At 41.1% G+C, this 25,363-nt stretch overlaps 2 protein-coding genes across 2 annotated transcripts; one reads left to right on the top strand and one right to left on the bottom strand.

Annotated features, from left to right (window-relative positions):
* Nucleotides 1-1,236: 1,236 nt before the first annotated feature.
* On the top strand, nucleotides 1,237-19,439 carry Naa35 (N-alpha-acetyltransferase 35). The gene is made up of 14 exons (XM_028299962.1): nucleotides 1,237-1,419; nucleotides 1,819-1,901; nucleotides 2,039-2,190; nucleotides 2,265-2,488; nucleotides 2,651-2,831; nucleotides 3,137-3,326; nucleotides 4,052-4,233; nucleotides 5,093-5,332; nucleotides 6,149-6,289; nucleotides 6,913-7,076; nucleotides 16,158-16,350; nucleotides 16,993-17,150; nucleotides 18,247-18,340; nucleotides 18,452-19,439. The coding sequence occupies exons 1-14, from the start codon at nucleotides 1,385-1,387 to the stop codon at nucleotides 18,590-18,592; spliced, it is 2,178 nt and encodes a 725-aa protein (XP_028155763.1). The 5' UTR covers nucleotides 1,237-1,384; the 3' UTR covers nucleotides 18,593-19,439.
* A 462-nt stretch (nucleotides 19,440-19,901) lies between these two features.
* LOC114349553 (uncharacterized) lies at nucleotides 19,902-22,385 on the bottom strand. Its single transcript, XM_028299966.1, has 4 exons — nucleotides 22,252-22,385; nucleotides 21,522-21,734; nucleotides 21,049-21,190; nucleotides 19,902-20,101 (listed from the first exon to the last, which is right to left on the bottom strand). The coding sequence occupies exons 2-4, from the start codon at nucleotides 21,729-21,731 to the stop codon at nucleotides 20,010-20,012; spliced, it is 444 nt and encodes a 147-aa protein (XP_028155767.1). The 5' UTR covers nucleotides 21,732-21,734; nucleotides 22,252-22,385; the 3' UTR covers nucleotides 19,902-20,009.
* Nucleotides 22,386-25,363: the final 2,978 nt, after the last annotated feature.

Here is a 25,363-nt window from a genome sequence, read left to right as displayed (position 1 = left end):
AAACAATAAGTGGAAAGCTTAGATTAATAAAACCTAGATAGATAGTCAGTGCACGAAAGGTGAGGCAGATTTTAGTAAGCCAGAATGGCTTACTCGTAAACGTCACATGAACTGTCAAAGTGAAAAATTGGTAAACACGTCCGACGACTTTTAATTAATTAAGACGGTTTGTGCTGTGAAAGGGTGTCTAAATACATCAGAAAAACTAAAGAAAGTGACCAGTGTTACATTTCATAAGTAAGTACTACGATTCGACGCGTATTTTGCTTGAATTTGGCTTTCAAAAATTAAATACGGGAATGATACCAGTAACAAGAAAATTTATTTCCCAATTGTTCGCCGTACAAATACACTTCCTTTTTTATGAAATCGAGACTTTTCAGTCGATTTATCTTATTGTAATTAGGTAGGTACTTTGAATTCAATAAATAAGTAAGTACATGATGCGTTTTGTTTTTGTTAGTTATAAAATAATTAAAAACGTATTAAAAATTTCCCTACTTTCGGGAAAATCGCCTTCACTGTCTACACTCCCCAACAAAATTGACACTAATGACATAAGATTTTTGCCTCACTCTTGACGAAGCGTTTGTATGAAGACTATCCATCTAGGTTTTATTAATCTAAGGTGGAAAGTAAAAAGATATATTTAATCAGCTCGTTTTAATAATGCAACATTGTTCTCAGAAAAACAAAAAGTTTCTTAATGTTTGGTAATAACTATTTATTTATTCAGTACAACAACAACAATACTATAATTTTAACTAAGTAGAGCTGTGTTAGTGTCTGTAAATCTTGATTTAAGTTTTATGCTCTATCTGTTATCCTTAGTGATTATGACAAGTCTTGTTGGCAGTGTTATGCTTATTTTTATGGAAGCAAGGTGTTCAAAACGTAAGTAATTTTTAGTCAAGAAAAATAGCTAGGATGGGTAAATTAAATAAAAATCTATAGTCAACTGTAATGATTAAAAGCTTAATAATAAATAAAATATATTATTTCCCGTACGTTAACGGGCTTGCTATTTAAAGGAGATGGCTGGTATCTTATTATTTACATAACTCAATGTGCCAAGTGTATAAAAATATCATTTAAGATAATATTTTTTTTGTAGTTGGTTTCTATTTTTATATTCCCTTGAAATGTATAAAGATATCGATATCGTTATTCTCTTTACGATCTACCTATACAGCACTGTCCCTTTTGTCTCATGTCATCCGTCATCTGTCTGTCACTGTCAAAAACTCCAGACAAGCATTCGCAGGAAGGCAGGCAAAAATTTTAATAAAATTTTGGATTTTCGGAAAGCTAAGAGTTGCATTTGCATCAGTGTTAGTCCCGAAATTTAAGGGTAAATTATATAATCTCTCTGTAAATTTTACAAATGGGTGATAACGATGATTATTATGATGGTGACGGGTTAGTAAAGATGCATGCGGCAACCTTTTTTCTTTGGCTTTTCATGGGTATATTTTGTTGGTGTCTGAGTTGTTAATTATGAATTTTCTCCTTGAAAACTGTTTCTTAAGTCATTAACCTGCATACTAATCTGTTTTTTCCATAAAAAGTATTAACATTGGGAACATATTTCTCATGCGATGTGCTTTTGCAAAGACTTATCACTTTTCATAATTGCGTCCATTATATTTTAAATTTTATCTGCAAGTATCATATTTAGTGTTTTAATAATAAATTTCATGATATCAAACCATTTTTTCATAAGCATGATTCAGTAAGTGTTGGTGATTGTGCTACAGACAGTTAGGCAGTTACTATGTTAGGTATATGTGTTTTACATTGTAAATTTAATATGTTCAGGACAATGGAGTCTTTGGCAACCTCTCCAGAGGTCACCTACAACTGGGTAGATATTACTTCTGATTTCTTCAAGCATATTCAAGGTTCGTACAATATTTTGAATTATTCTGTTAATTAGATAAAAGGTACCAGTTGTTGTTTGGTTGAACTTCCTTATAATGGTGCTGCTAGAAATTAAGAGGGTTATATTTGCCAGATATTTAAAAATAAAAATTTTCAGATCTTCAATTAGGCGAGCTCCTACACGATGGCCACTTGTTCGGACTGTTTGAGGCAATGTCGGCCATTGAGATGATGGATCCCAAAATGGATGCTGGAATGTTATGCAATCGCGGAAACCCTAAGCCACTTAATTTCCAACAAGCTGTTGCAGTATGTGACTTTAACAATAAACGTATTAATAAAATTCTATATTTACTTCTGGATTCTAATAGTTATTTTTCTAGGCTGGCAAGCTGAAAATAGATGACATAGAACCGAGTGAGCTGATCGGAATCATTGATGCAACTAAGGCCTGCATCGTGTCTTGGTTGGAAGGCCACTCGTTGGCCCAAACTGTCTTCACCAACCTGTATTTGCACCAACCCCACAATATTGTGAACAAGACGTTGAAAGCATATTGTATTGCAGTGTACAAGTTATTGGATTGCATCAGAGATTGTATTAACAAGTATGTCAGACTATTCTTTATTTGGTTTATTTTGAATGAAAAAAATAAATCTGTATTTTAAAATAGCTCGCATGCTCTCAGTCTTGTCAGAAAATTCCTATTTTCTAAGTATTTAATGCCGTAATATTTAAAATAAATTATTACTTCTTGTGATGTTTTCAGGGCCCAAGTGTTTGAAGAAGAAGATTTTCAACCTATGGGCTACGGTTATCGTCTTGGCTCGAACCCGCAGACAGGGAATACTTATGATGTCAATCTCGAGGTGACTGAGCAGAAGTGCGTTGCTATGTTAAGGGAACAGGAGGAGGAGCTGAATAAGAAAGCTAGAAGTGGTGAAGATGATGTAAGTAAATGTAATGACCTACTTATATATCTTATTTTTAAATTGTTTAGTTTTTGAAAGAAAGAAAGAATCATCATCAGGAACAGGAATCAGCTCTGCAGATACCTCTGATACTTAAACTAAATGAAAATCACTCAGCATATAAGTCATTCTTGCATGTTTTGGTTTTTCTGGAGAGGTTCCACACTACACTGTTATTCCTTTTTTTTTCATTTAATGCCAATAGACATTTTCCAACAGTCAATTTATTGGTCAGGCACATAAACTAAGATATCAAGCTTAGTTTCAATTTTTTTTTTTTACAGGCGAGCAACCTCTGGGCAGCACTCGCAGCGAGGATTCGCTTCACCAGAATGTTCTACCAAGCCCTCCTCCTGATTACGAAGAGAGACTCACAGTCCGGCGTGGACTGTGTTGCACTGCTGAACGGTTGCTCTGAGATGATGAAGGTCATCATCAAAACAGCTGGGAAAGGAACACAACCTGTTGAGAATTGTGAGTATTTTATTTGGGAGTTTCTTCTGTTGTTTCTTCTCAGCACTAGATCATATCATTGTTCCGAAGCAGTGGTAAAGTTGGGATGTGTAAAAGTGCTCTTTGAGAACCTACTGCACTCTCCAGGAGATTAACGTCCTGTCTCTCTCATTTAACTCGCCAGTGGTACCAACTGTTAAGTGTGAAGATTTCAATCAATTTCACCACTGAGTTATCAGCTCTATTAGCACATGTTAATGCTCATTTTTACTTGCAGCCAACTTCCCAAATCCAATGGGCTTTGAGCCAATGATCAATCAGCATCTGCTGAGACTTGAGCTGCCATCTTTTGTTTATGTCCAGATCTGAGTTATTGGTGGATCAATTGTGTGGACAGAATTACAGCTCAATCACCATGTAATAAAAGTTATTTCCGATTTGCAGCCGACTCCCCAAACCCGATGACCTTCGAGCCGATGATCAACCAGCATATCTGCTAAGACTTATTCTCCCTTTGTTATTACGTCCATATTTTAGATATCAGTCCACTGAATAACCAGCCCAATTACCGTATCCTAAGACAGATTTTCGTTTGCAGCCGACTCCCCAAACCCGATGGGCTTCGAGCCGATGATCAACCAGCGTCTGCTGCAGCAAATGCCACCTTCTTTTGTTTCTCACAAATTGATCTCGCCACTGAATAACCAGCTCAATTAGCACGTATTAATGTTCATTTTCGTTTGCAGCCGACTCCCCAAACCCGATGGGCTTCGAGCCGATGATCAACCAGCGTCTGCTGCCGCCCACGTTTCCGCGGTATACGCGCATCAAGCCGCGCGCCGACGCGCTGCAGTACTTCGACGAGCTCGTCGCGCGGCTGCGGCACGCGTGGAAGATCACCTCGTGCACCAACTTCCACACCGCGCTGGTATGAAAATCTCTTTATTGGACTAATCCCGCATCTCTTTCCTACCTAAACAGGATCTACAGACTACAGTTTGGTTACCAATGAAAACTAACCAGTGAAAGCTGAGTAGACCTGACTCCTCGAAGATAGCGTACTGTCTTGAAACTCGTAAAGAATCAACCTCATTCGTTCTCCTCCTGCACTAACTTCTACACCGCGCTGGCGCGTGCCTACTCTCTTCTAATGTAGGCTTGACTCAGCGCTCATACTTAGACATTGGACTCTCAGCACTCGTAATTAGATACCCTGGGACTCGCGCTGCAGTACTTGTGGAAGATCACCTCGTGCACCAACTTCCACATCGCGCTGGTATAATAGGTATTATAATGATTTTTTAACTTGAAACCTTACCTTACCTTTACCTACCTAGCAAAGTAGAAAAGGATGACCGTAATTATTGGGCAAATAATAAAATCAAAAACCCACTGGGCAATCATGGCAGCTAAAACTACTCGTAGTATGGACAGATAACCTTATAATGATGCAGGATGCAGGTCGCTTTTAATCTGAAATTATTGGGGGAGACCTACGTCAGTGGCTGAAATGTTGATGACGATACTCACTGTCAACTCGAAACTCTTCACTTCTTCAATTCAGCCAAATGACGTCCACTGCTTGATAAAGGCCTATCCCAAGGATCACCATAACGACCGGTCTGCGCTGTCTGCATCCAGGTTCTTCCAGCGACTTTCACCAGATTGTCGGTCCACCAAGTGGGGGTTTCACGCTACGTACTTGACCCAAAAGAAATATTCTAATTCTTAAATTGTGACAGCCTGTGCCCTTATTTGCCTACCCTAACACCACTCTTTCTCCCCAGGACTTCTTCATGGAGTTCAGCCGGCAGCGCGCGTGCATCCTCTCGCGTTCCGCGCTACAACTGCTGTACCTCAGCCCGTCGCCCGCCACCACGGCCTCAATGGCTCAAAGCGCGATGAACTCGCCCGCGGGCCAGCCGCGGCCGCAGCACGCCTTCGCCGAGATACTGCGGGAGTCCGTCAAGAGCTTCGTCAACCCGCCCGCCCTCACGGCCAAGTCGCCCGTCCTGTCCACGCCGCAGGTAACTAGCGTCAGTGTGTCACTAGCGCGCCACGGCGTGTCACTAGCGTGCCACGGCTTGTTACTAGCGCGCCACGGCGTGTCAATAGCGCGCCACGGCGTGTCACTCGCGCAGCACGGCGTGTCACTAGCGCGCCACGGCGTGTCACTAGCGCGCCTCAGTGTGTCATTAGCGCGCCTCAGTGCGTCACAGTGACCACGGCCTCCATGGCCCAAAGCGCGATGAACTCGCCCGCGGGCCAGCCGCGGCCGCAGCACGCCTTCGCCGAGATACTGCGGGAATCCGTCAAGAGCTTCGTCAACCCGCCCGCCCTCACGGCCAAGTCGCCCGTCCTGTCCACGCCGCAGGTAACTAGCGTCAGTGTGTCACTAGCGCGCCACGGCGTGACATTAGAGCGTCACGGCGTATCACTAACGTGCCTCGGCGTGTTACTAGCACGCCTCGGCATGTTATTAGTGTGGCACGGCTTGTCACTAGCGCGCGCCGGCGTGTTACTGGCGCTTCTCGGCGTGTTCCTAGAGCGCCTCGAAGTGTCACTATTGCGCCTCAATGTATCACCAGCGTGTAGCGTCCCATATTGTGTCACAAGCGTGTCAGTAGCTCGTTTCAGCGTAACACTGTGCACGTCGCTGTCTTTAGTGTGTCATTACAGTGGCTTAGCGTGCCACTAGTTATTATGATCTTGTACAAGGCGCCAGAAAATCGTTCGAGTGCCAGTTGGTTCCTTGTACAAATAAACCAAACCCCAAAATCTCAACAATCTAAAAATTTAAACGTAGGTTCTACCTGAATTTTATTATTTATTTATCTCCACAGGCCCGTGAGTTCGTGGAGAACTTCCTGGCCCGTTGCGTCCGCCCGTTCGCAGTCCTACTGCAAGTGTGTGGACACAACCGCGCGCGGCAGCGGGACAAGCTTGCCTTGTTGTTGGACGAGTTCGCAGCTCTGCAGGAAGAGGTAAATATGTAAGAAATAATCAAACGCCCTTCTTATATTCACGTTTATAAAGTTCAATTTATGTATTTTGATAGAGGCTTGCACAGATTAAGCGTCACATTCCACGGCGGTGAAGTGTACTAGACGTGTATTCGTAATTATAAGCTGTATTGGTGCTTAGATTTGTATTCGGAATTGATACTCTACTGTCTGATGTCAATTATTGGGTGTAGTGTGTCCTTCATTTAATAATCACGAAATGCGCATTGATTTTTTGCACTTGCAGAAAGGCTCTCAATTTCAAATGATGAAACACCGTAGATTTGAAGATGATACTAATTTGTGTGGGCAGGCCTCCGACTAGGTGGACCGACGATCTGGTAAAGGTCGCGGGAAGAGCCTGGATGCGGGCAGCGCAGGACTTCATTGTGGAAAACCTTGGGGGAGGCCTTTGTCCAGCTGTGGATGTCATTTGGCTGAAACGAACTAATTTGTGTCTCATTGTCAAGTACTGCGAGTGCACATGCTACTTTGATATTTACCTTTCTAACGCTAAGGTATATTTCAAAGAAGTACGTAAATGTTTACCTACTGTGCATGGTATTTTGAAACTTATTGTTATAACAATAAGGTCTATTTCAAAGGCGGAGAGCGTGGATGCGGTGCTGAGCGGTGCCGCGGGGACAGGCCCACGGGCTTGCTTCGGCACTTGGATCCTGTACCACGTACTAAGGGTCATGATCGCCTATCTACTGTCCGGACTCGAACTAGAGCTCTACAGTGTACACGAGTATCACTATATCTTTTGGTAAGTTTATTTAAATATGAGTCGTAAATGTCGTAATACAAGTGGATAAGATTCATTTTACATGGTTCCTGTACCACGTACTAAAGGTCATGATCGCCTATCTACTGTCCGGACTCGAACTAGAGCTCTACAGTGTTCACGAGTATCACTATATCTTTTGGTGAGTTTATTGAATTATGCACTGTGAAACAACTGAATAAGGTTCATTTTACTTGGATCCTGTACCACGTACTAAGGGTCATGATCGCCTATCTACTGTCCGGACTCGAACTAGAGCTTTTAAGCGTTTCACTGCTCGTCGAGGACATTGTACCGACATTTGGAGCGATAACGGTACAACGTTTGTAGGAGCAAGCAAAGAGTTGCAGCAATTGAGTTCCATCCAAGAACCCATTGTACAAAATCTTGAAATGAATGGCACTACGTGGCATTTCATTCCCCCCCATGCCCCCAATTTCGGAGGTATCTGGGAGGCTGGAGTGAAATCTACTAAATTTCACCTCAAACGCGTAATTGGAGACCAAACTTTAACTTTCGAGGAATTAAGCACTCTCTTGTCTCAGGTGGAAGCATGTTTGAATTCACGTCCGATAAGTGTCATTCATAGTGACGATCCTAGTGAACCACTTCCACTAACTCCAGGACACTTTTTAATTGGAGAGTCACTCTTGACAGTACCAGAGCCCAATTACGAAACCTCATCATTAAGCTCTTTAAGTCGTTGGCAGTTAATACAGAGATCAGTTCAAACCTTTTGGAGACGTTGGTCTCAGGAGTATTTGGCATCAATGTTAAATCGATATAAATGGAGATCTCACACTCCAGAGCTAGAGATCGGCCAAATTGTTTTGATAAAGGAAGACGATTTGCCTCCTAGTAGGTGGCTTTTAGGGCGCATTTTAGAGAAGCATCCAGGTAATGATAACATATCACGTGTGGTCACCTTGCGCACTAAGTCATCCGTCATAAAAAGACCTACCTCAAAACTTTGTATTCTGCCTATAGCAAACTAAGTTTGTATTGTTAAAAATGTTATTTTATTAAGTACAATTAAGTACTATGTTATTTAAGTTAAGACATTAGTTAAGTACCAACTCAATGTTTAGTTCATTAAGTTTTGTAGGCCATTCCTGCAATTAAATGGCCTAAGGGGGCGGTGTGTTTAAGAGTGTTTATGTATTAAGTTCAAAACGCCACCAACAGATGGCGCTGTACGTTATTAACTCGCGCAAGTGAAGTATTTTTTGGCCCATACATATATGGGTGACTACAGAGTCCATTTTCGAATAACTTAATACACGTCTTGTCTTAGTACAATACTATTGTGGTTTTATTTGAGTTAACCCTTTAGTACAGTTCAGAACATCGCAAGTTCAGTGTGTTAACAGTACGCAATGTGTGAAACGGAATAGATTTAGTGCTGAGGTATTTCTTGTATAATAAAATCGATTATTTCCGCGGTTCATTAATCGATTGCAGTGAATACTTAGTTATTAAAAACGGCATGTATTTAAATGATCTTTTTAAATTAGCAAAAACGGCAAATAAAAAAATCTAAATGGTCATCTATTTTAATGATTGATCCTCTTTCTTTGAGACATAAAATAAATAAAATCGATCGACATTTTAACCTCTTTTGAACTACGCAAAAATATTTTGAGATGTAAAAATTATATCTGATCGTTACTTGTTGATCCTCAAAAATAAGAGAAATGAGCACCAAATATTCGATATTGTGATACTTTTTTAAATAATTCGATATGTATAAATTATTTTTGTCTATATCAAATAATCTTCAAAATAATTATGTTATGGTACTTATTTTTATTAATTTGTAGTCAAAGGATGGAAACTATTTAAGGGCACTCGATGTTCAAAGAATTATTTTTTATTAAAAAAAGCATATTTAACACGTTCACACAGCGTTATCAGGTCGAATTGACCTTAGGTGTTGGATGCGTTGGTGCGGCATGGATATATTCGGTCTTTTCAGTAGTACGAAAGATAAATATTGTTTTGCAATGGTTTCGTCAAACACAGTAAATATTTGGAAAAAAGACTTATCAGGTCCTTACGACCCGATGTCGCACTAAAAGTTAAAAAAAAATCGTTTAGTGCTTTTATCGGGTCTGATCGACCCGTTGACAGATGACTATGGTCACTGGTCACGGTCGAGATCGGTATACTAAGAGAAAATCAACGTTGCGATTTTAAAAAAATAAAGAGGTAAAAATTATGATGTCGGGTTAGATGTCAGAAGTAAGAAATTATTTTACATAGCGCCTCTAGTCCCAAACTAAGCAAAGCTTGTAATTAAAACAAACATGGCAATGTACCATTCTGCTTGCTTATTGGCCGCTAAGCCCTTGGCCAACTCAGTAACCAATAACGGACGATTGTCACTCAACCACAAAGTACCGCGTAAATTAAAAGATATTTTTTAATTAAAAATATTAACCAATAATATTTTTTGTTAGATCAAATATATTTTAAAGTTAAGTTATACATAGATTAAAATGTATTTATTAGGTGATCAATATTAAAAGGCAAACTTGATATAAAAATCATCAAATTAACAAAATCAAAGATCAATAACTAAAAAAGATGATCAAATATTATTTTTGTTTACCAAATATGAAAAGAGTATGTTAAACATAAATATTATGTTACCTTTAATGAAGATCGTTCAAAATTTATCCGTAGATCAACTAATATAGACCCAATAATTAATATAAAGATAAAATATAATAAAAAACATCATTTATTTTTAAAAGTGCACATACAAAAAAGATCAATTAGTTTTTAGAGGATCAAATAATATTGTCCCATTAAAAACATCACAAAAATCAACCATATTTTTCGATTATTGACTTTAATAAACGCATTAAAAATAAATTAGTAGTTTTTAATTTAAAGAAACAGAACCAGCACTTTTTAGGAATCGTTTTTTGAACACAAACCATGAAATTTGAATATTATCAACAAAAAATTGTTACAATAAAATTTGTAATTAAAAAAAACATGTTTTTTGTTAAATAACACCCATAAAAAATATTTATCTAAAAGTAGGTTTTACTAACTCTTCGAAAAAAATCGATAGATAAATCGCTATGGTTTAGTTATGTGACATCTCCAAATCTTTCAAACTCGAAACGTCGTACGGACCATCCTAGGCGAAAAAAGACTATAGGCAAATAGTTAGTTGAGAAAATTCTTAGATTTAAGCATTTTACAATAAGAAGACGACAAGAAGAAGACACACACAATGACAGATCATTACGGACCATTATATCTGTGACAAAAAAAAAACCAACTGGAAAGAAAAAAAAAAAGAAGACAAAGACAACTGTCACTGTCATTTATTGGACACATTTTCGCATTAAAGTTCTGCGTGCATGGTGCAAATACATTAAGTCGGCCAGGGATTAATCAATTAAAACATGTGCATGCGCAGCCACGTCTAGAATGACCTGGCAGCGGTTCAATTAATGAGGAAAAGTGTTGCAATCTGTTCATGGGGTCCTGTACCACGTACTAAGGGTCATGATCGCCTATCTACTGTCCGGACTCGAACTAGAGCTGTACAGTGTTCACGAGTATCACTATATCTTTTGGTAAGTTTATTTAAATATGAGTCTAAATACAGGTGGATAAGGTATAGAATAGAATAGAATAGAATATTATTTATTTGGCACAATACACAATAGGTACATGATATAGGCACAATTCAAGATTAAAACATAGAAAAAAAAAACAAAAAAGAAAAATAAAAATAGATTTTAAGTGCCCTGTGCCAAAAAGGTCCCTGACTCAGCATTAGTCGTGACAAAGATGCCACGACACTGATTTTCAGCAAGGACCTTTGGGGCACTGGGGTCGCCGTAAAAATAAAAAAATAAAAGAACAAAGAAACACAGATTATACCTAACATAAATACAAACAATAAAATCATAAAACAACAATATGGTAAAATCTAAGTCTATTGATTATATTTCAATTACACATGATGCAAAAATATTTTTCATTTAATGTACGCAATGCTTGAAACGGAATAGATTTAGTGCTGGGGTATTTCTTGTATAATAAAATCGATTATTTCCGCAGTTCATTAATCGATTGCAGTGAATACTTAGTTATTAAAAACATCACAAAAATCAACCATATTTTTCGATTATTGACATTTTTATAAACGCATAAAAATTAATTTGTAGTTTTTAATTTAAAGAAACATAACCAGCACTTTTTAGGAATCGTTTTTTGAACACAAACCATGAAATTTGAATATTATCAATAAAAAATTATTACAATAATATTTGTAATTAAAAAAAAAAAACATGTTTTTTGGTTAAATAACACCCATACAAAATATTTCTCCAAAAGTAGGTTTTATTAACTCTTCGAAAAAAATCGATAGATAAATCGCTATGGTTTAGTTATGTGACATCTCTAAATCTTTCAAACTCGAAACGTCACACGGACCATCCTAGGCGAAAAAGACTATAGGCAAATAGTTAGTTGAGAAAATTCTTAGATTTAAGCATTTTACAATAAGAAGAAGACACACACAATGACAGATCATTACGGACCATTATATCTGTGACAACAAAAAAAAAAAAAAAAACCAACTCGAAAGAAAGAAAAGAAAAAAAGAAGACAAAGACAACTGTCACTGTCATTTAATGGACACATTTTCGCATTAAAGTTCTGCGTGCATGGTGCAAATACATTAAGTCGGCCAAGGATTAATCAATTAAAACATGTGCATGCGCAGCCACGTCTAGAATGACCTGGCAGCGGTTCAATTAATGAGGAAAAGTGTTGCAATGTGTTCATGGGGTCAAGACAGGTGCAGAATAGACTTTTGTCCCTCCGCACCTCAAGGGGCCCACGCGGCGCCGGAACGTAGCGTCATCGCCAATGACACGCGTCGCGTATAACCTAATGGTGAGATACATTTACACTAATATTTAGTTTTTTGCAATGACAAAAGATAAGTCTTGAGTTGTGTCTTAAACGTGAGTTTCGTTTTTAGGGCGCGCAATGGCGGTGGTAAATCGTTCCAGCACCGCGAGGCCGCAAACCTAAAGGAGCCCCTGAAGGCAACAGTGCGGTGTCTTGGAGTCAGAAAGACGTGAGTACATGCTCTCTTTTGCGTCCTCCCCCGCTCATGGGCCCACGCTAGCTTCTGGTACAAATAACTCGGCCTGTTCGCATGAATCACACCAAACAACATAGTCGCTAGGTGCAACCGCCTGCGTGCCTCCATCCGTATACGATTGGCACTGTTCAGAAAAGGAGTAACATGCGTCCTAGGTGGAATGTGGAAGCAGAAACGTGCACAAGCATTCTGCACTCGCTGAATGAGCTTTGCAGTCCTGGCTAGAAGGCATGGTCCATAGACAGTGTCGCAGTAATTAAGCTTAGAAAGTACCAGAGCCTCACAGAGCGAAATGCGAAGCTGTTCACATAAATAAGGTCTCATTCCATAAAGCAGTCGGAGTCGATAGAAGCATCCCCTTGCACATTCAGCTATATGGCTCTCAAACTTAAGGTGGCTGTCCATAACAAGGCCTAGGTTTTTGACATTGTTCACTCTTTTGACAAGATCACCATTCACCAAGATATTCAGTGGAATACTGTTGTACTTTGATGTTTGTTTTGGTGTGCCAATAAGCATGACCTTGGATTTTGCAGGGTTAAGGACGAGACAATTTGACACACACCATCCAGAGATGCATTCAAGATCCCTATTTATGCAATCCACGGCCTCTCTGTACTTATCTGGAGCAAAAGAAATATACATCTGAAGATCATCGGCGTATAAGTGGTGATGACAATGTGTTATATGTGTTGTTATGTCGGCACTGTACAGTATGTAAAGCAAGGGTCCCAATATAGAGCCCTGGGGCACGCCACGAGTCACCACCTGCGAGGCGGAACGTGACCCACGGCCATCCGACTGTATGAGCTCCACACACTGCCGCCTCCCAGACAGGTAGCTACCGAACCATCTGACCGCACTTTGATCGAGACCATAGTAACTCATCTTGGACAAAAGCAAAGATAAATTGATGGAATCGAACGCTCTCGAGAAGTCTAGCAGCAGCAGCAGGGTAACCATCCCTTGGTCTTGTGCGGCCAAAGCATTATCAACAATATCTGCCAGAGCCGTTGCCGTGCCATATCCCTTCCTAAAACCCGATTGAAATTGTGGAAGCATACCATGCCCCTCTAGATAAACAGTCAATTGATCACACACAATCCTTTCTAGTACTTTGGAGAGACAGGGAAGGATGCTGATTGGGCGGAGATCTTGCAAAGTAGTGGGCTGGCTATTTTTCGGAAGTGGTTTTATGACTGCCTCCTTCCATTCTTCAGGGAACCTGCTCTCAGTAATGGAGCGGTTGATTATAGCTGTGATAGCGTCTAGTGAATGAGGCAGAGTGAGCATGAGCATCTCCAATGATAAACCATCATTACCCTGAGCATTGGATTTCGCTGCAGCTGCGCGCTCGCCTCCGGCCCGGGCGCCGCCCCGGCCCCCAGCCGCTGCTCGAGCGCGTCCATCCGCGCCGCCCCGGCCCCCAGCCGCTGCTCGAGCGCGTCCATCCGCGCCGCGCCGGCCGAGGCGCCGCTCTGCACGGCGAGGTTGATCACGTGCAGGCGCTGCTCGACGGCTCCGACCTTCTCCTCGCAGCGGATCACCCGGCCCGTCAGCTCCCGTATCTCGCCGTACACGTCGTCGATCCGGGTGTGCATGGCCCGTACCTCCTCCCTGAATTGCCTCATCTCAAGGACGAAGGCGTGGAAGTCGGGCATCTCTACAGTCGCGTTGTGCGCGGTGTCGTCTAACGCCGGCCCCTCAAGCATGGAGACGTCCAGGCCGACGGGGCTCATGGAGGAGGCGCCCCGCCGCAGCGTGACGCCGTCGTCGACAGCGGCCCGGACCGGCGTGTCCGTATTGTCGCGCTTGGGCTGCGCGCTGACGCAGGCGACGCACCGCCACCGGTCCCTATGCTCCCCGACCAGCGTGCCATGGAAGCGCTGCTCAGTAACGCCGGCGCACACCAAATCGTAGTGTTTTTTGCATGTATGGCACGACAAACACCTCCGCCTGTCCTCAATCTTGCGGAAACATCCGCCACAAGTTTTGTTTTTAGGTGACATGTTTTTATGTGAATGTAAACAAAAACGAATAAACGATTGTAGTGATGTGTGTTTAACTTAGTGTAGCTTCAAAGCCCAGTCTTTGTGTTGTATTTGTGAGCGTTTATTTGAAGTATTAGAGTACCTTAATGCCTTCCACTTAAACTTGAGTTTTCTCACTTGCTAGTTCACAAAAAGCGCCACAAACAACACAGTACCACGATCACCGATAGAGGAAACTTTTTGACTAGTTTATATAGTAAAAATGAGACTTTTAGCACTATTTATATTCGATTTTACACACTGAACGTTAAAAAGCGTATTGACGCAACGGCTTCCCCAACTACCCTCATGTGTGTGTGTGTAGGTACATTTTACTTGGATCCTGTACCACGTACTGAGGGTCATGATCGCCTATCTACTGTCCGGACTCGAACTAGAGCTGTACAGTGTACACGAGTATCACTATATCTTTTGATAAGTTTATTTAATTATGAGTCGTAATGCAGGTGGATAAAGTACATTTTGTTTGGATCCTGTACCACGTACAGGTCATGATCGCCTATCTACTGTCCGGACTCGAACTAGAGCTGTACAGTGTTCACGAGTATCACTATATCTTTTGGTGAGTTTATTTAGTTATGAGTCGTAATCCATGTGGATAAGGTACATTGCACTTGGATCCTGTACCACGTACTAAGGGTCATGATCGCCTATCTACTGTCCGGACTCGAACTAGAGCTCTACAGTGTTCACGAGTATCACTATATCTTTTGGTAAGTTTATTGAATTATGAATCGTAATTTAAGTGGATAAGATTCATTTTACTTGGTTCCTGTACCACGTACTAAGGGTCATAATCGCCTATCTACTGTCCGGACTAGAGCTGGAGTTGTACAGTGTTCACGAGTATCACTATATCTTTTGGTAAGTTTATTGAATTATGAGTCGTAATTCAAGTGGATAAGATTCATTTTACATGGTTCCTGTACCACGTACTAAGGGTCATGATCGCCTATCTACTGTCCGGACTAGAGCTGGAGTTGTACAGTGTACACGAGTATCACTATATCTTTTGGTAAGTTTATTGAATTATGAGTCGTAATTCAAGTGGATAAGATTCATTTTACTTGGTTCGTGTACCACGTACTAAGGGTCATAATCGCCTATCTCTGTCCGGACTCGAACTAGAGCTCTACAGTGTTCACGAGTATCACTATATCTTTTGGTGAGTTTATTTAATTATGAGTCGTAATACAGGTGGATAAACTACATTTTATTTGAATCCTGTACCACTTACTAAGGGTCATGATCGCCTATCTACTGTCCGGACTCGAACTAGAGCTCTACAGTGTTCACGAGTATCACTATATCTTTTGGTGAGTTTATTTAATTATGTACCGTGATACAACTGAATAAGGTTCATTTTACTTGGGTCCTGTATCACGTACTAAGGGTCATAATCGCCTATCTCTGTCCGGACTAGAGCTGGAGTTCTACAGTGTACACGAGTATCACTATATTATTATCTTTTGTGAGTTGTATTTAATAGAGTGTGACCTAGCTAGAAGGAAGGCATAGCTATAGTTCAATGTTTTGCGGCAACAATAGCCCAATGGTGTCGGTGTCAATCAGCCGATCCCAGACTTGCCAAGGGCCGGTAGTTTGACGAATCCCGTCACCGCTAAACTATCGTGGTGAACCCGTTCGTAACAACGCTAATGGGAATAATATAAGTGAACTGTTGTTCAGGTGCGCCAAATGTAACCTGTAAAAATGTTAATGTTCGGTCCAAACCTTTTTGTTGAAATCATTCGGCCCATAAAAAAGTACATCGAACAAAAAAAATCGGTTGAACGATAGTTTTAGTTAAGTTCGAAAGATGCATCTTTTAGTTATAAAACAATCAAATAGCACATACTAAACTTCTTCCAGGTATTTATACGAGTTCCTATACGGCTGGCTAGTGTCAGCGCTTGGCCGCGCTGAGACCTTGGCATTCGAAGGTGCCAAGCGCCAAGACGCCAAGCGAGCCGGCGCCAGGAAACAGAAGAAGAGGACCAGGCCGTATGCTAGGGAGGGCCTTATGTGCCAAGTCATGCAGAACATGTGCGGAGGTTACTATAAGGTTGGTTTCTTCTGCTTTTCTAAATTCTTTCTACCACTGTAAAAAAGCCTAAAACTTAGCCACTATTGCTAGCTAAGACGTTAGCGCATTATGCGCAAAGCGACATGATGCAATGCAAAACGGTTACTACAATATTGTTTTTTTCCAAGGCTGAGTTCTGACCGAAATTATAGGCAAAATAATTTTGTAGAACACGAGGCTTTAAAAATTTTGGACAGCCAACGTCAAGATCGGTATTGGATGGGTGACCGTTCACACATCATCACACAGTGGCATTTATGCTTGTGAAGAATCTACGTGCTTCGGAAGGCAATTAAATATTGGTCCTGGCCAGTGTCACTTGGTATTACGGATTTGTCACACTGGTGCGGTCTGCGGTCAGGTCAAAGTGAATGCAGCTTGCATAATGTATGATTACTTTTTTGATATGACCACAGACCGTATCCCTTATGGCAATGTGGCAGTATGGCAGTTACAAACTTTAGTCAAGAGGTCTGGGCCCAAGTAGTATGGCCTGTGTAACTAACGTTGCAGTGAGGTTTGTGCCCTGCCTGCACTAGGTTGCCTATAGGATTACTTTCCTTTTTTAGCGATTTTTATTATATTGCCACCCATAACCTAACGAAAATCTCTTATCAACAGGCACTGGTCGCGTTCAAATTACAAGGCAAGATCCGGCAGCCGCAGTCCGCGTTCGACAACGAGGCCGTCCGCTACAAGCACCGCTTCGCGCCGCTGTCCGTGCTCACGCCGCCGCAGGTGCACTACCACGAGTTCTGCGAGATGACGCAGCCGCTGCAGTGAGTGTTGTGTCAACTACCATCCATTCCAATTGCAATGCAGTCGCGTTCCAGCTGCAATGCAGTCGCGTTCCAGTTGCAAGGCAAGCCCGGCAGCCGCAGTCCGCGTTCGACAACGAGGCCGTCCGCTACAAGCACCGCTTCGCGCCGCTGTCCGTGCTCACGCCGCCGCAGGTGCACTACCACGAGTTCTGCGAGATGACGCAGCCGCTGCAGTGAGTGTTGTGTCAACTACCATCCATTCCAATTGCAATGCAGTCGCGTTCCAGCTGCAATGCAGTCGCGTTCCAGTTGCAAGGCAAGCCCGGCAGCCGCAGTCCGCGTTCGACAACGAGGCCGTCCGCTACAAGCACCGCTTCGCGCCGCTGTCCGTGCTCACGCCGCCGCAGGTGCACTACCACGAGTTCTGCGAGATGACGCAGCCGCTGCAGTGAGTGTTGTGTCAACTACCATCCATTCCAATTGCAATGCAGTCGCGTTCCAGCTGCAATGCAGTCGCGTTCCAGTTGCAAGGCAAGCCCGGCAGCCGCAGTCCGCGTTCGACAACGAGGCCGTCCGCTACAAGCACCGCTTCGCGCCGCTGTCCGTGCTCACGCCGCCGCAGGTGCACTACCACGAGTTCTGCGAGATGACGCAGCCGCTGCAGTGAGTGATGCATAAAACTACAATGATGCACACAACTCCGTCAGGATATTTAGTCAGTTACCAGAAGCAAATAGAAAATTTGGGCTACACTCTTGACAATGGTTGAAGAGGGCTGATGGTCGCATATTTCTTTTAGTCTTACGAGAAGAGTGAGGGTGGACCTATCACACAATCCATCACATTAATGTAATGTAAAGTTTTATTTGTGTCAAATCTGCCGAAAGAAAAATGCTAAAAGTTCATTTAAACAACCTCACATTGATTCCAGGTAAACCTGAAATTCTGCTCAAACTTTCTTCTAACTTCTGCCTAACGCTGTTTACGTAGTTTCTAGTATATTCCTCAGTTCTGGTCATGATAGTTATTGGGAGTAGCCCTGCTAGTTTAACAAACTGCGTCACGTGACTACATTTTTCTCAAAATGATGTTCTCACCGATGATTTCTTTGCAGATATGAAAACCCTGTGATACTGTACCTTGGAGGGTGCAAGCACTTTCAGCAAGCCAGGTCCCTTTTAGAAACTATTACAACGCCTGATCAAGAGGTAAGAAAACCATTTGTTTTTGTGTTATTGCTCTATAAATAACTAACGTAAATAAACAAGATAGGCTGAATTATTGTTTCTCATTTTAAAGCTGCTTTTATTTTGTTCCAGGTTTCGGATCTCCTAAAAGTAGCCAAAACTAATTTCGTAGTCCTAAAATTACTAGCCGGAGGTCACAAAAGGGACTCGACCACGCCCCCTGAATTCGATTTCTCCGCCCACAGACATTTCCCTATCATAAAACTAGTCTAATAGCTGTAAATAAGTTAAAACAATTGACGACTAATATTTTAATCAAGAGAACTGGCCAGTAAATAATATAAGACACTCTTTTTTGTAAAAGTATGTACAGTGGCAGGTTGACTTGGAAAAATTTAAATAGATGGCGCTAGTATAGTTGGCGGTCTTGTCAGCTGTCATTTGGGTCATTTGTTTTCTTTTGCGATGAAAAATAACCCGACAACAATGAAAAGGTTATAAGTTCCTTTATTTTCACATTTAACAGCGCTGGCTGTTCTATATCTCAAATTATTTTTTTCCATTCCCTAACACCAGAGATTTTTCCACTCTTTTCACTAAAATTGACAAAAATAAGTGTTTCAAATATACGAGACACAAAGTTAGCGTGACGTTTTATGACCTTCAGCTACACTAGCGTCATCTGGCGGGAACAAAAGCTAAAATTGCTGCCATTGTCACGACGACGGACATGTAAAAAGTCTGTCGCAGCCTCTTTAAAATTATTTACAATTTTCCCACAACTTTTTTATATAGTTTGCAAATACAAAGTACAATCATTGTGTGAAATAATTACGTTGTGCATCTGGATTTACCAATACTTTGTCTTACGATAATTTGATATCGACTAGTCTTGTATAATTGTCACAACATCACATAATTAGTAGTTACTATAGAGTTGCGTGAAAAACGAAATCCTAACTATTATGTATAAGATCTAATTAAAGATAATCTGAGCTAAATGTTGCTAAATACTATGTAAGAAGATAATAGTATAATAGTTTGCTTCCGCATCTCTGAAATTGATCTATTGAGTAATTGTAATAACTTGAACAATCAATAAAATTATTTATGTTATTCTAACATTAAAACCAAAGGATAAAATAGGTATTTTGATACTTTAAAATTAAAACTAGACGTCTTGTGTACGAATAAAAAAGCAGAAAATGACTGAAGTGTGACTAGCAATTTTATTTTTGTGAATAACATTATAAAAGATATATACGACTATACCGGGACGTAGCCCGTTGTAGAGGTTTATTTATAAATAAATAGAAAGAGATTTTAATCAAATTGTATTATAAAATCCATTCTTGTATCTTATAGATGTCTATGTCTTGAATATTTGTACATAAATGTGTGCATTAAAGGTATTTAATGGAGTAATTAAAATTCAGTTGTTTTTATTTCTTTACAATGTAAGTTCTCGAAATAATCGTGTAATATCACACAATACTTGGTAGGTATTCGTACTTGTATATGGAAGGGATTTGGAAATTCGTGGGACTTTATCAAGGATTTAATATGAGAAAAATAACGAAGCTAATGGATAATTTCTTTATTAAATTATGTAATTAAATAAATAATTTATATAGACTATCTCCAACAGTGGTTATGTGTGGATAACTCACGAATATTTTGGTATTTTAGTTTATTCTTCTTCCTCTGTATCCGCATCTGATACGTCCGTGTAACAATCCTGTTCTAGCGTTTTGACCTTCAAAAAGTCGGTTGTTTGGGGACCTGTAAAAGAAAATAGATTTTCAATACACTTAGGCTGGGTTGCACCTTCTTTCTTTGACTTTAAAAAACGTCAAAAATCTGTCAAACTGCATACAAAAACACCGGTTATCGTCAAAGTTACCGTCAAAGTTAGCTGGTGCAACTCAGCCTAAGCATAATTATGCTTTGTTCCCGTTGTCCTCAACAGGCTTGTGGGAATTTAATTTAATAATTTAAATTAAAATTATTGCTTTCGAAATGCGCTACTTATTTTGATGCGTAGATGTGACTGACGGTTTGTTAGGACTCAACCCATGCTAGGCAGATAAAAGATGCTCCATGTATTTATCCATACATATTAATGTACTTGACGTATGTACATTAGGTGACACCTTCGCCATTTTGATGAGCAAGCAGTTGTAGCATGTCAGTGGGCGTCGTAATTTGTGACAGGTTACGCAGATGACCAATGTATGAGTAGGCGCACACCGTTGATTTTTCGTCGGCCGATAGTTTAGTCGGGCAGTTGATCAGTATGGGCATGTATGGGAGTGCGCACACTACTACGATTCGATTTGGCCGATTCTTCATACAGTTTAAAATCGGGCACAACTATCGGCCAACTAAAAATCAACGGTGTGCGCCTACTCTAAATGTATTTGAATTTCGTGGCATGCTACATGTCGCGTGATACATCTCACGTGGTACCTTCGCATTCCATCTCACATAGATGGGCTAGAGATCCAGTTTGATGCACCACATTGTCGGTGTTGACACGTCAGGTAAATCGGCTACAGTTTCATGTATGTATGTAGATATGCATAATAACTATACTTGTAGCTAAGTATAATTTCTTGGCATGTTACGTGTCACTCACGTCTCACGTGGTATGTAGGTGTACTTAAGCGGATTATAAAAGATGACGCAACTCAATTAAAATAGAGAAACACGAGTCTACTCAAACTTACCTTCAGTGTACACGGTGTTCGCACTAAAGTCCTGTATGGGCGTGGGAGTGACAGGACGATTCTCTCCCGAAGCTTCGCCTTCCTCTGGGCCTTCTTCATCGTCGCTTTCTAAGAATATCTCTTCCTCCTCACATTCTTCTATCTGGAAAAAGTTTTACCTATTTGAAAAGAAGCAATCGTTTATTCGGATTGCGATTTGGAACACGTTATCACAAAAATGTTATTGAGGGCAGTGTGATGTAAACTTATTTTTGCATCTTGACTCCCCGCAGACTATAGTTTTTAATCGGCCGATAGCCCGATTCTAATTTGTATCACAGAATAAGTAATAGTTTTGTATGAAGAATTGGCCGATCCAAAATGCTCGCTTTCATATATCTCCATACTGATTAACAGCTCGATTCAACTATCGGCCAATTAAAAGTCGGTGGTCTGCGCCTATCCTAAATCTTTAACTGTGAAGACAAAAATACCTGTATATCAAAAGACTGCTGTTTATTTTTGAAGTCGTGGAGCGCAGAAGATGACATTCTCCTGACACTGGGCGGGTACTTGCTAGGAGATGGGGTTCCTTCAGCTGGGCCGCCCTCGTTGACGTGGTACCCCATTTCTAGGTTTAGGGGCAGGTTGGGGTTCCCTGACAACCTACGGCGGCGCAGCGTGCATTCGGGTTCGTCTGTCATGTTCTGAAAAAAAGCGAATACAGAATTGGCTTAGCGAATAATTTCTGGTGGACGGGAACCCGTAGAGCTGAAGGCCGTTGCGGCAGAAAAGTTATCAAATGGCGATCATGGGCCGACAGAAGTATAAAGTACCTAGTGTGTGTCCCATTCGGTGGACCGATGATCTGGTGAAGGTTGCGGGAACCACCTGGATGCGGCCAACGACGCAGTACCGGTCGTTGTGGAAACCCTTGGGGTAAGCCTTTGTCCAGCAGTGGATGTCATTTAGCTGATATGAACAAAATTTATAGAACCTTCAAAGCAGTTTTTAAATCCTCCAGTGGCGACCATGAACCAGAAGTAGGCAGGCATCCCGCTCGGTGGACTGACAATCTAGTGAAGATCTCACGAAGCCCCTGGATGAAGGCAGCACAGGGCTGGTGGTTGTTGAAATCTTTGAAGAACTGATCGTCGTGGAAATCCTTTATTTTGCAGTAAACATTCCGTGGCTGAAACGAACGAATTTGGAACGGAAACTTACCGAAAATTCTCTGTGATTTCGTAAGTGAAACTTAATTGAATGTCACTATTTCAGCAATTTCGGAGGTGTGTGAAAACGGGCGAGCACGGTTAAGGGGACTGTGTAAGTAGTCCGAGGCTGGGACGTTTGCGGGCGAAGCCATACAATTTTAATCTGCAGTGTTTTGTTTCAGGGAAGTGAAACGTTTTTCTAATATCGTCATATATTTATTCGTGGTCTTCATAATGTAGTGTAGGTCCTTTTCAGGACACCTATTTTATACTTAGGGTCTGTATTCAGTTCAAAATATTATGAACGTTAAATGAAAAGCGAATTACGCTAATTAAAATTACTTAGTACATAAGTGTTTCATCTTTCCATTCTGAAAGGAATAGGTAGCCCTGCTATGGTAGGTATTAACATATAGAGAAACACAAATTCTTTATTATGTCGAAAGTAGAGTACCTACATTAATTAACAAGTTAGTAAATAAGCCATTTAGCAATAATTTATAATGTTCAGTTTTCAGGAGAGTTTTGTACCTAACATTATAATTATCTAGACATTTTAGGTAAATTTTAAATAGAAATATTCAGTTTTCTTTTAGCATCCGAGGTTGACCACCCCTGCCACTTGTGAGGATTCCGCGGGTACTTATGTATGTCATATACTTAACGTACTTTAATATTTTGTCACGTGCCCACCTAAAAATATATTTCGGTAATACGAATTAGGTGCACATGGAAAAGGCTTGTGTGTATTATGACTTACCTACTTAATGTTTTTAATAATATTGAATAAATATTTTCGATTTTATATCGTATTTTAGTCTTTAGATAAAAGTCTATTATTAGTATAGAAAAAGTTCTATACTATTCCGTGATAGCTTCGTTATAATTATCTCGATTAAGATCCGACACCTATTCCTTACTTTACCTAGCTCTCTGTAGCTATTCGTATATTATGTAGTTTACATTGTCGTTCCAAGCATCCTTTAGGCACTAAAATTATTTTAAGCTTGATTAAAAACGAGTAAACTTAAAGTTGCAAAATATTTTCTGGCATATCGAAATTAACATTCCACAAATGTGGCTTAACGTGATATAATCTTTGAACTTATAAATAGTTTCTAAAGTTAAATAACTACCAAAACCATCTTATCTAGTAAATAAAACCTTAAATCCTACGAAATTATCTCTAAAACTGCCTGACCAGATCCTAATAAGTGCGAATAGTCTTAAGGCTCGGTTTCCACTAAGGCAGAGTGAAGCGGAGAAGAGCGGCGAAATGTCGGGTGTACGAATTTTTCTATAGTATTTCTCAGCGGCTGCGGCGCGGCGCGGAGAGCTGTGCGGAGCGGAGAAGATAATGTGAAAATAATGAAATATAATTCTAGGTCTTGTTGATATGCAGTTAAGGTTAGTGTCCGTGACTTCCACTCGGCATGGGTGACACTGAAGGGTCGCGGCCTTCCCCACCATGGGCCACGGCAATGCTGAGTGGAGTCCCATTCCGATAGGCATCGCTGTTGCGACAGGGTAGCACTGCTCAGTTAACTTTTTATTTCCTTGAAATATTTAAGTGCTTTTTTTCTCTTTTTTAGGGTTCCGTACCTCAAAAGGAAAAAACGGAACCCTTATAGGATCACTTGGTTGTCCGTCTGTCTGTCTGTCAAGACCCTTTATCTCAAGAACGCGTGGACGTATCAAGCTGAAATTCACATGAAATACTCAGGTCTATTGTCCCTTTAAGCTGTGAAAATATCAAACTTCTAAGCCAAGCCAATCAAAAGATACAGCCGATTATGTCGATATTTTCAACAAATTTTCGACACTCGCAAAGGAATCAAAACCTACAGGATACTTCCCGTAAACTCAGAATCTTGAAATTTGGCATGAAGCATTGTCATATAATGCAAATATAGGAAAAACTGCGAAAATCACATTTTTTTAGTTATATAATATAATAAAAATATTTTAATAAAATGAAACTTACTACCTTATTTCTCACGAACGAATAAAGGTATCAAATTGAAATTTATACCAAATACCTAGCCAGCCGCTGCTCGAGCGCGTCCATCCGCGCCGCGCCGGCCGAGGCGCCGCTCTGCACGGCGAGGTTGATCACGTGCAGGCGCTGCTCGACGGCTCCGACCTTCTCCTCGCAGCGGATCACCCGGCCCGTCAGCTCCCGTATCTCGCCGTACACGTCGTCGATCCGGGTGTGCATGGCCCGTACCTCCTCCCTGAATTGCCTCATCTCAAGGACGAAGGCGTGGAAGTCGGGCATCTCTACAGTCGCGTTGTGCGCGGTGTCGTCTAACGCCGGCCCCTCAAGCATGGAGACGTCCAGGCCGACGGGGCTCATGGAGGAGGCGCCCCGCCGCAGCGTGACGCCGTCGTCGACAGCGGCCCGGACCGGCGTGTCCGTATTGTCGCGCTTGGGCTGCGCGCTGACGCAGGCGACGCACCGCCACCGGTCCCTATGCTCCCCGACCAGCGTGCCATGGAAGCGCTGCTCAGTAACGCCGGCGCACACCAAATCGTAGTGTTTTTTGCATGTATGGCACGACAAACACCTCCGCCTGTCCTCAATCTTGCGGAAACATCCGCCACAAGTTTTGTTTTTAGGTGACATGTTTTTATGTGAATGTAAACAAAAACGAATAAACGATTGTAGTGATGTGTGTTTAACTTAGTGTAGCTTCAAAGCCCAGTCTTTGTGTTGTATTTGTGAGCGTTTATTTGAAGTATTAGAGTACCTTAATGCCTTCCACTTAAACTTGAGTTTTCTCACTTGCTAGTTCACAAAAAGCGCCACAAACAACACAGTACCACGATCACCGATAGAGGAAACTTTTTGACTAGTTTATATAGTAAAAATGAGACTTTTAGCACTATTTATATTCGATTTTACACACTGAACGTTAAAAAGCGTATTGACGCAACGGCTTCCCCAACTACCCTCATGTGTGTGTGTGTAGGTACATTTTACTTGGATCCTGTACCACGTACTGAGGGTCATGATCGCCTATCTACTGTCCGGACTCGAACTAGAGCTGTACAGTGTACACGAGTATCACTATATCTTTTGATAAGTTTATTTAATTATGAGTCGTAATGCAGGTGGATAA

The sequence above is a fragment of the Ostrinia furnacalis genome, unplaced genomic scaffold (assembly GCF_004193835.3).
Source record: "Ostrinia furnacalis isolate ACB-3 unplaced genomic scaffold, ASM419383v2 OfSCF0694, whole genome shotgun sequence".
Taxonomy (NCBI): domain Eukaryota; kingdom Metazoa; phylum Arthropoda; class Insecta; order Lepidoptera; family Crambidae; genus Ostrinia; species Ostrinia furnacalis.
This window is presented reverse-complemented; position numbering and strand designations above follow the sequence as displayed.

Coding starts and splice junctions, on each gene's coding strand:
- Naa35 (XM_028299962.1), top strand. CDS start 1,385: ATGGGTGATAACGATGATTATTATGATGGTGACGG. Junction 2,489..2,650: donor ATCAGAGATTGTATTAACAA/GTATGTCAGACT, acceptor TGATGTTTTCAG/GGCCCAAGTGTTTGAAGAAG. Junction 18,341..18,451: donor TTACAACGCCTGATCAAGAG/GTAAGAAAACCA, acceptor ATTTTGTTCCAG/GTTTCGGATCTCCTAAAAGT.
- LOC114349553 (XM_028299966.1), bottom strand. CDS start 21,731: ATGACAGACGAACCCGAATGCACGCTGCGCCGCCGTAGGTTGTCAGGG. Junction 21,191..21,521: donor AGCAGTCTTTTGATATACAG/GTATTTTTGTCT, acceptor AACTTTTTCCAG/ATAGAAGAATGTGAGGAGGA. Junction 20,102..21,048: donor GAACACCGTGTACACTGAAG/GTAAGTTTGAGT, acceptor TTTCTTTTACAG/GTCCCCAAACAACCGACTTT.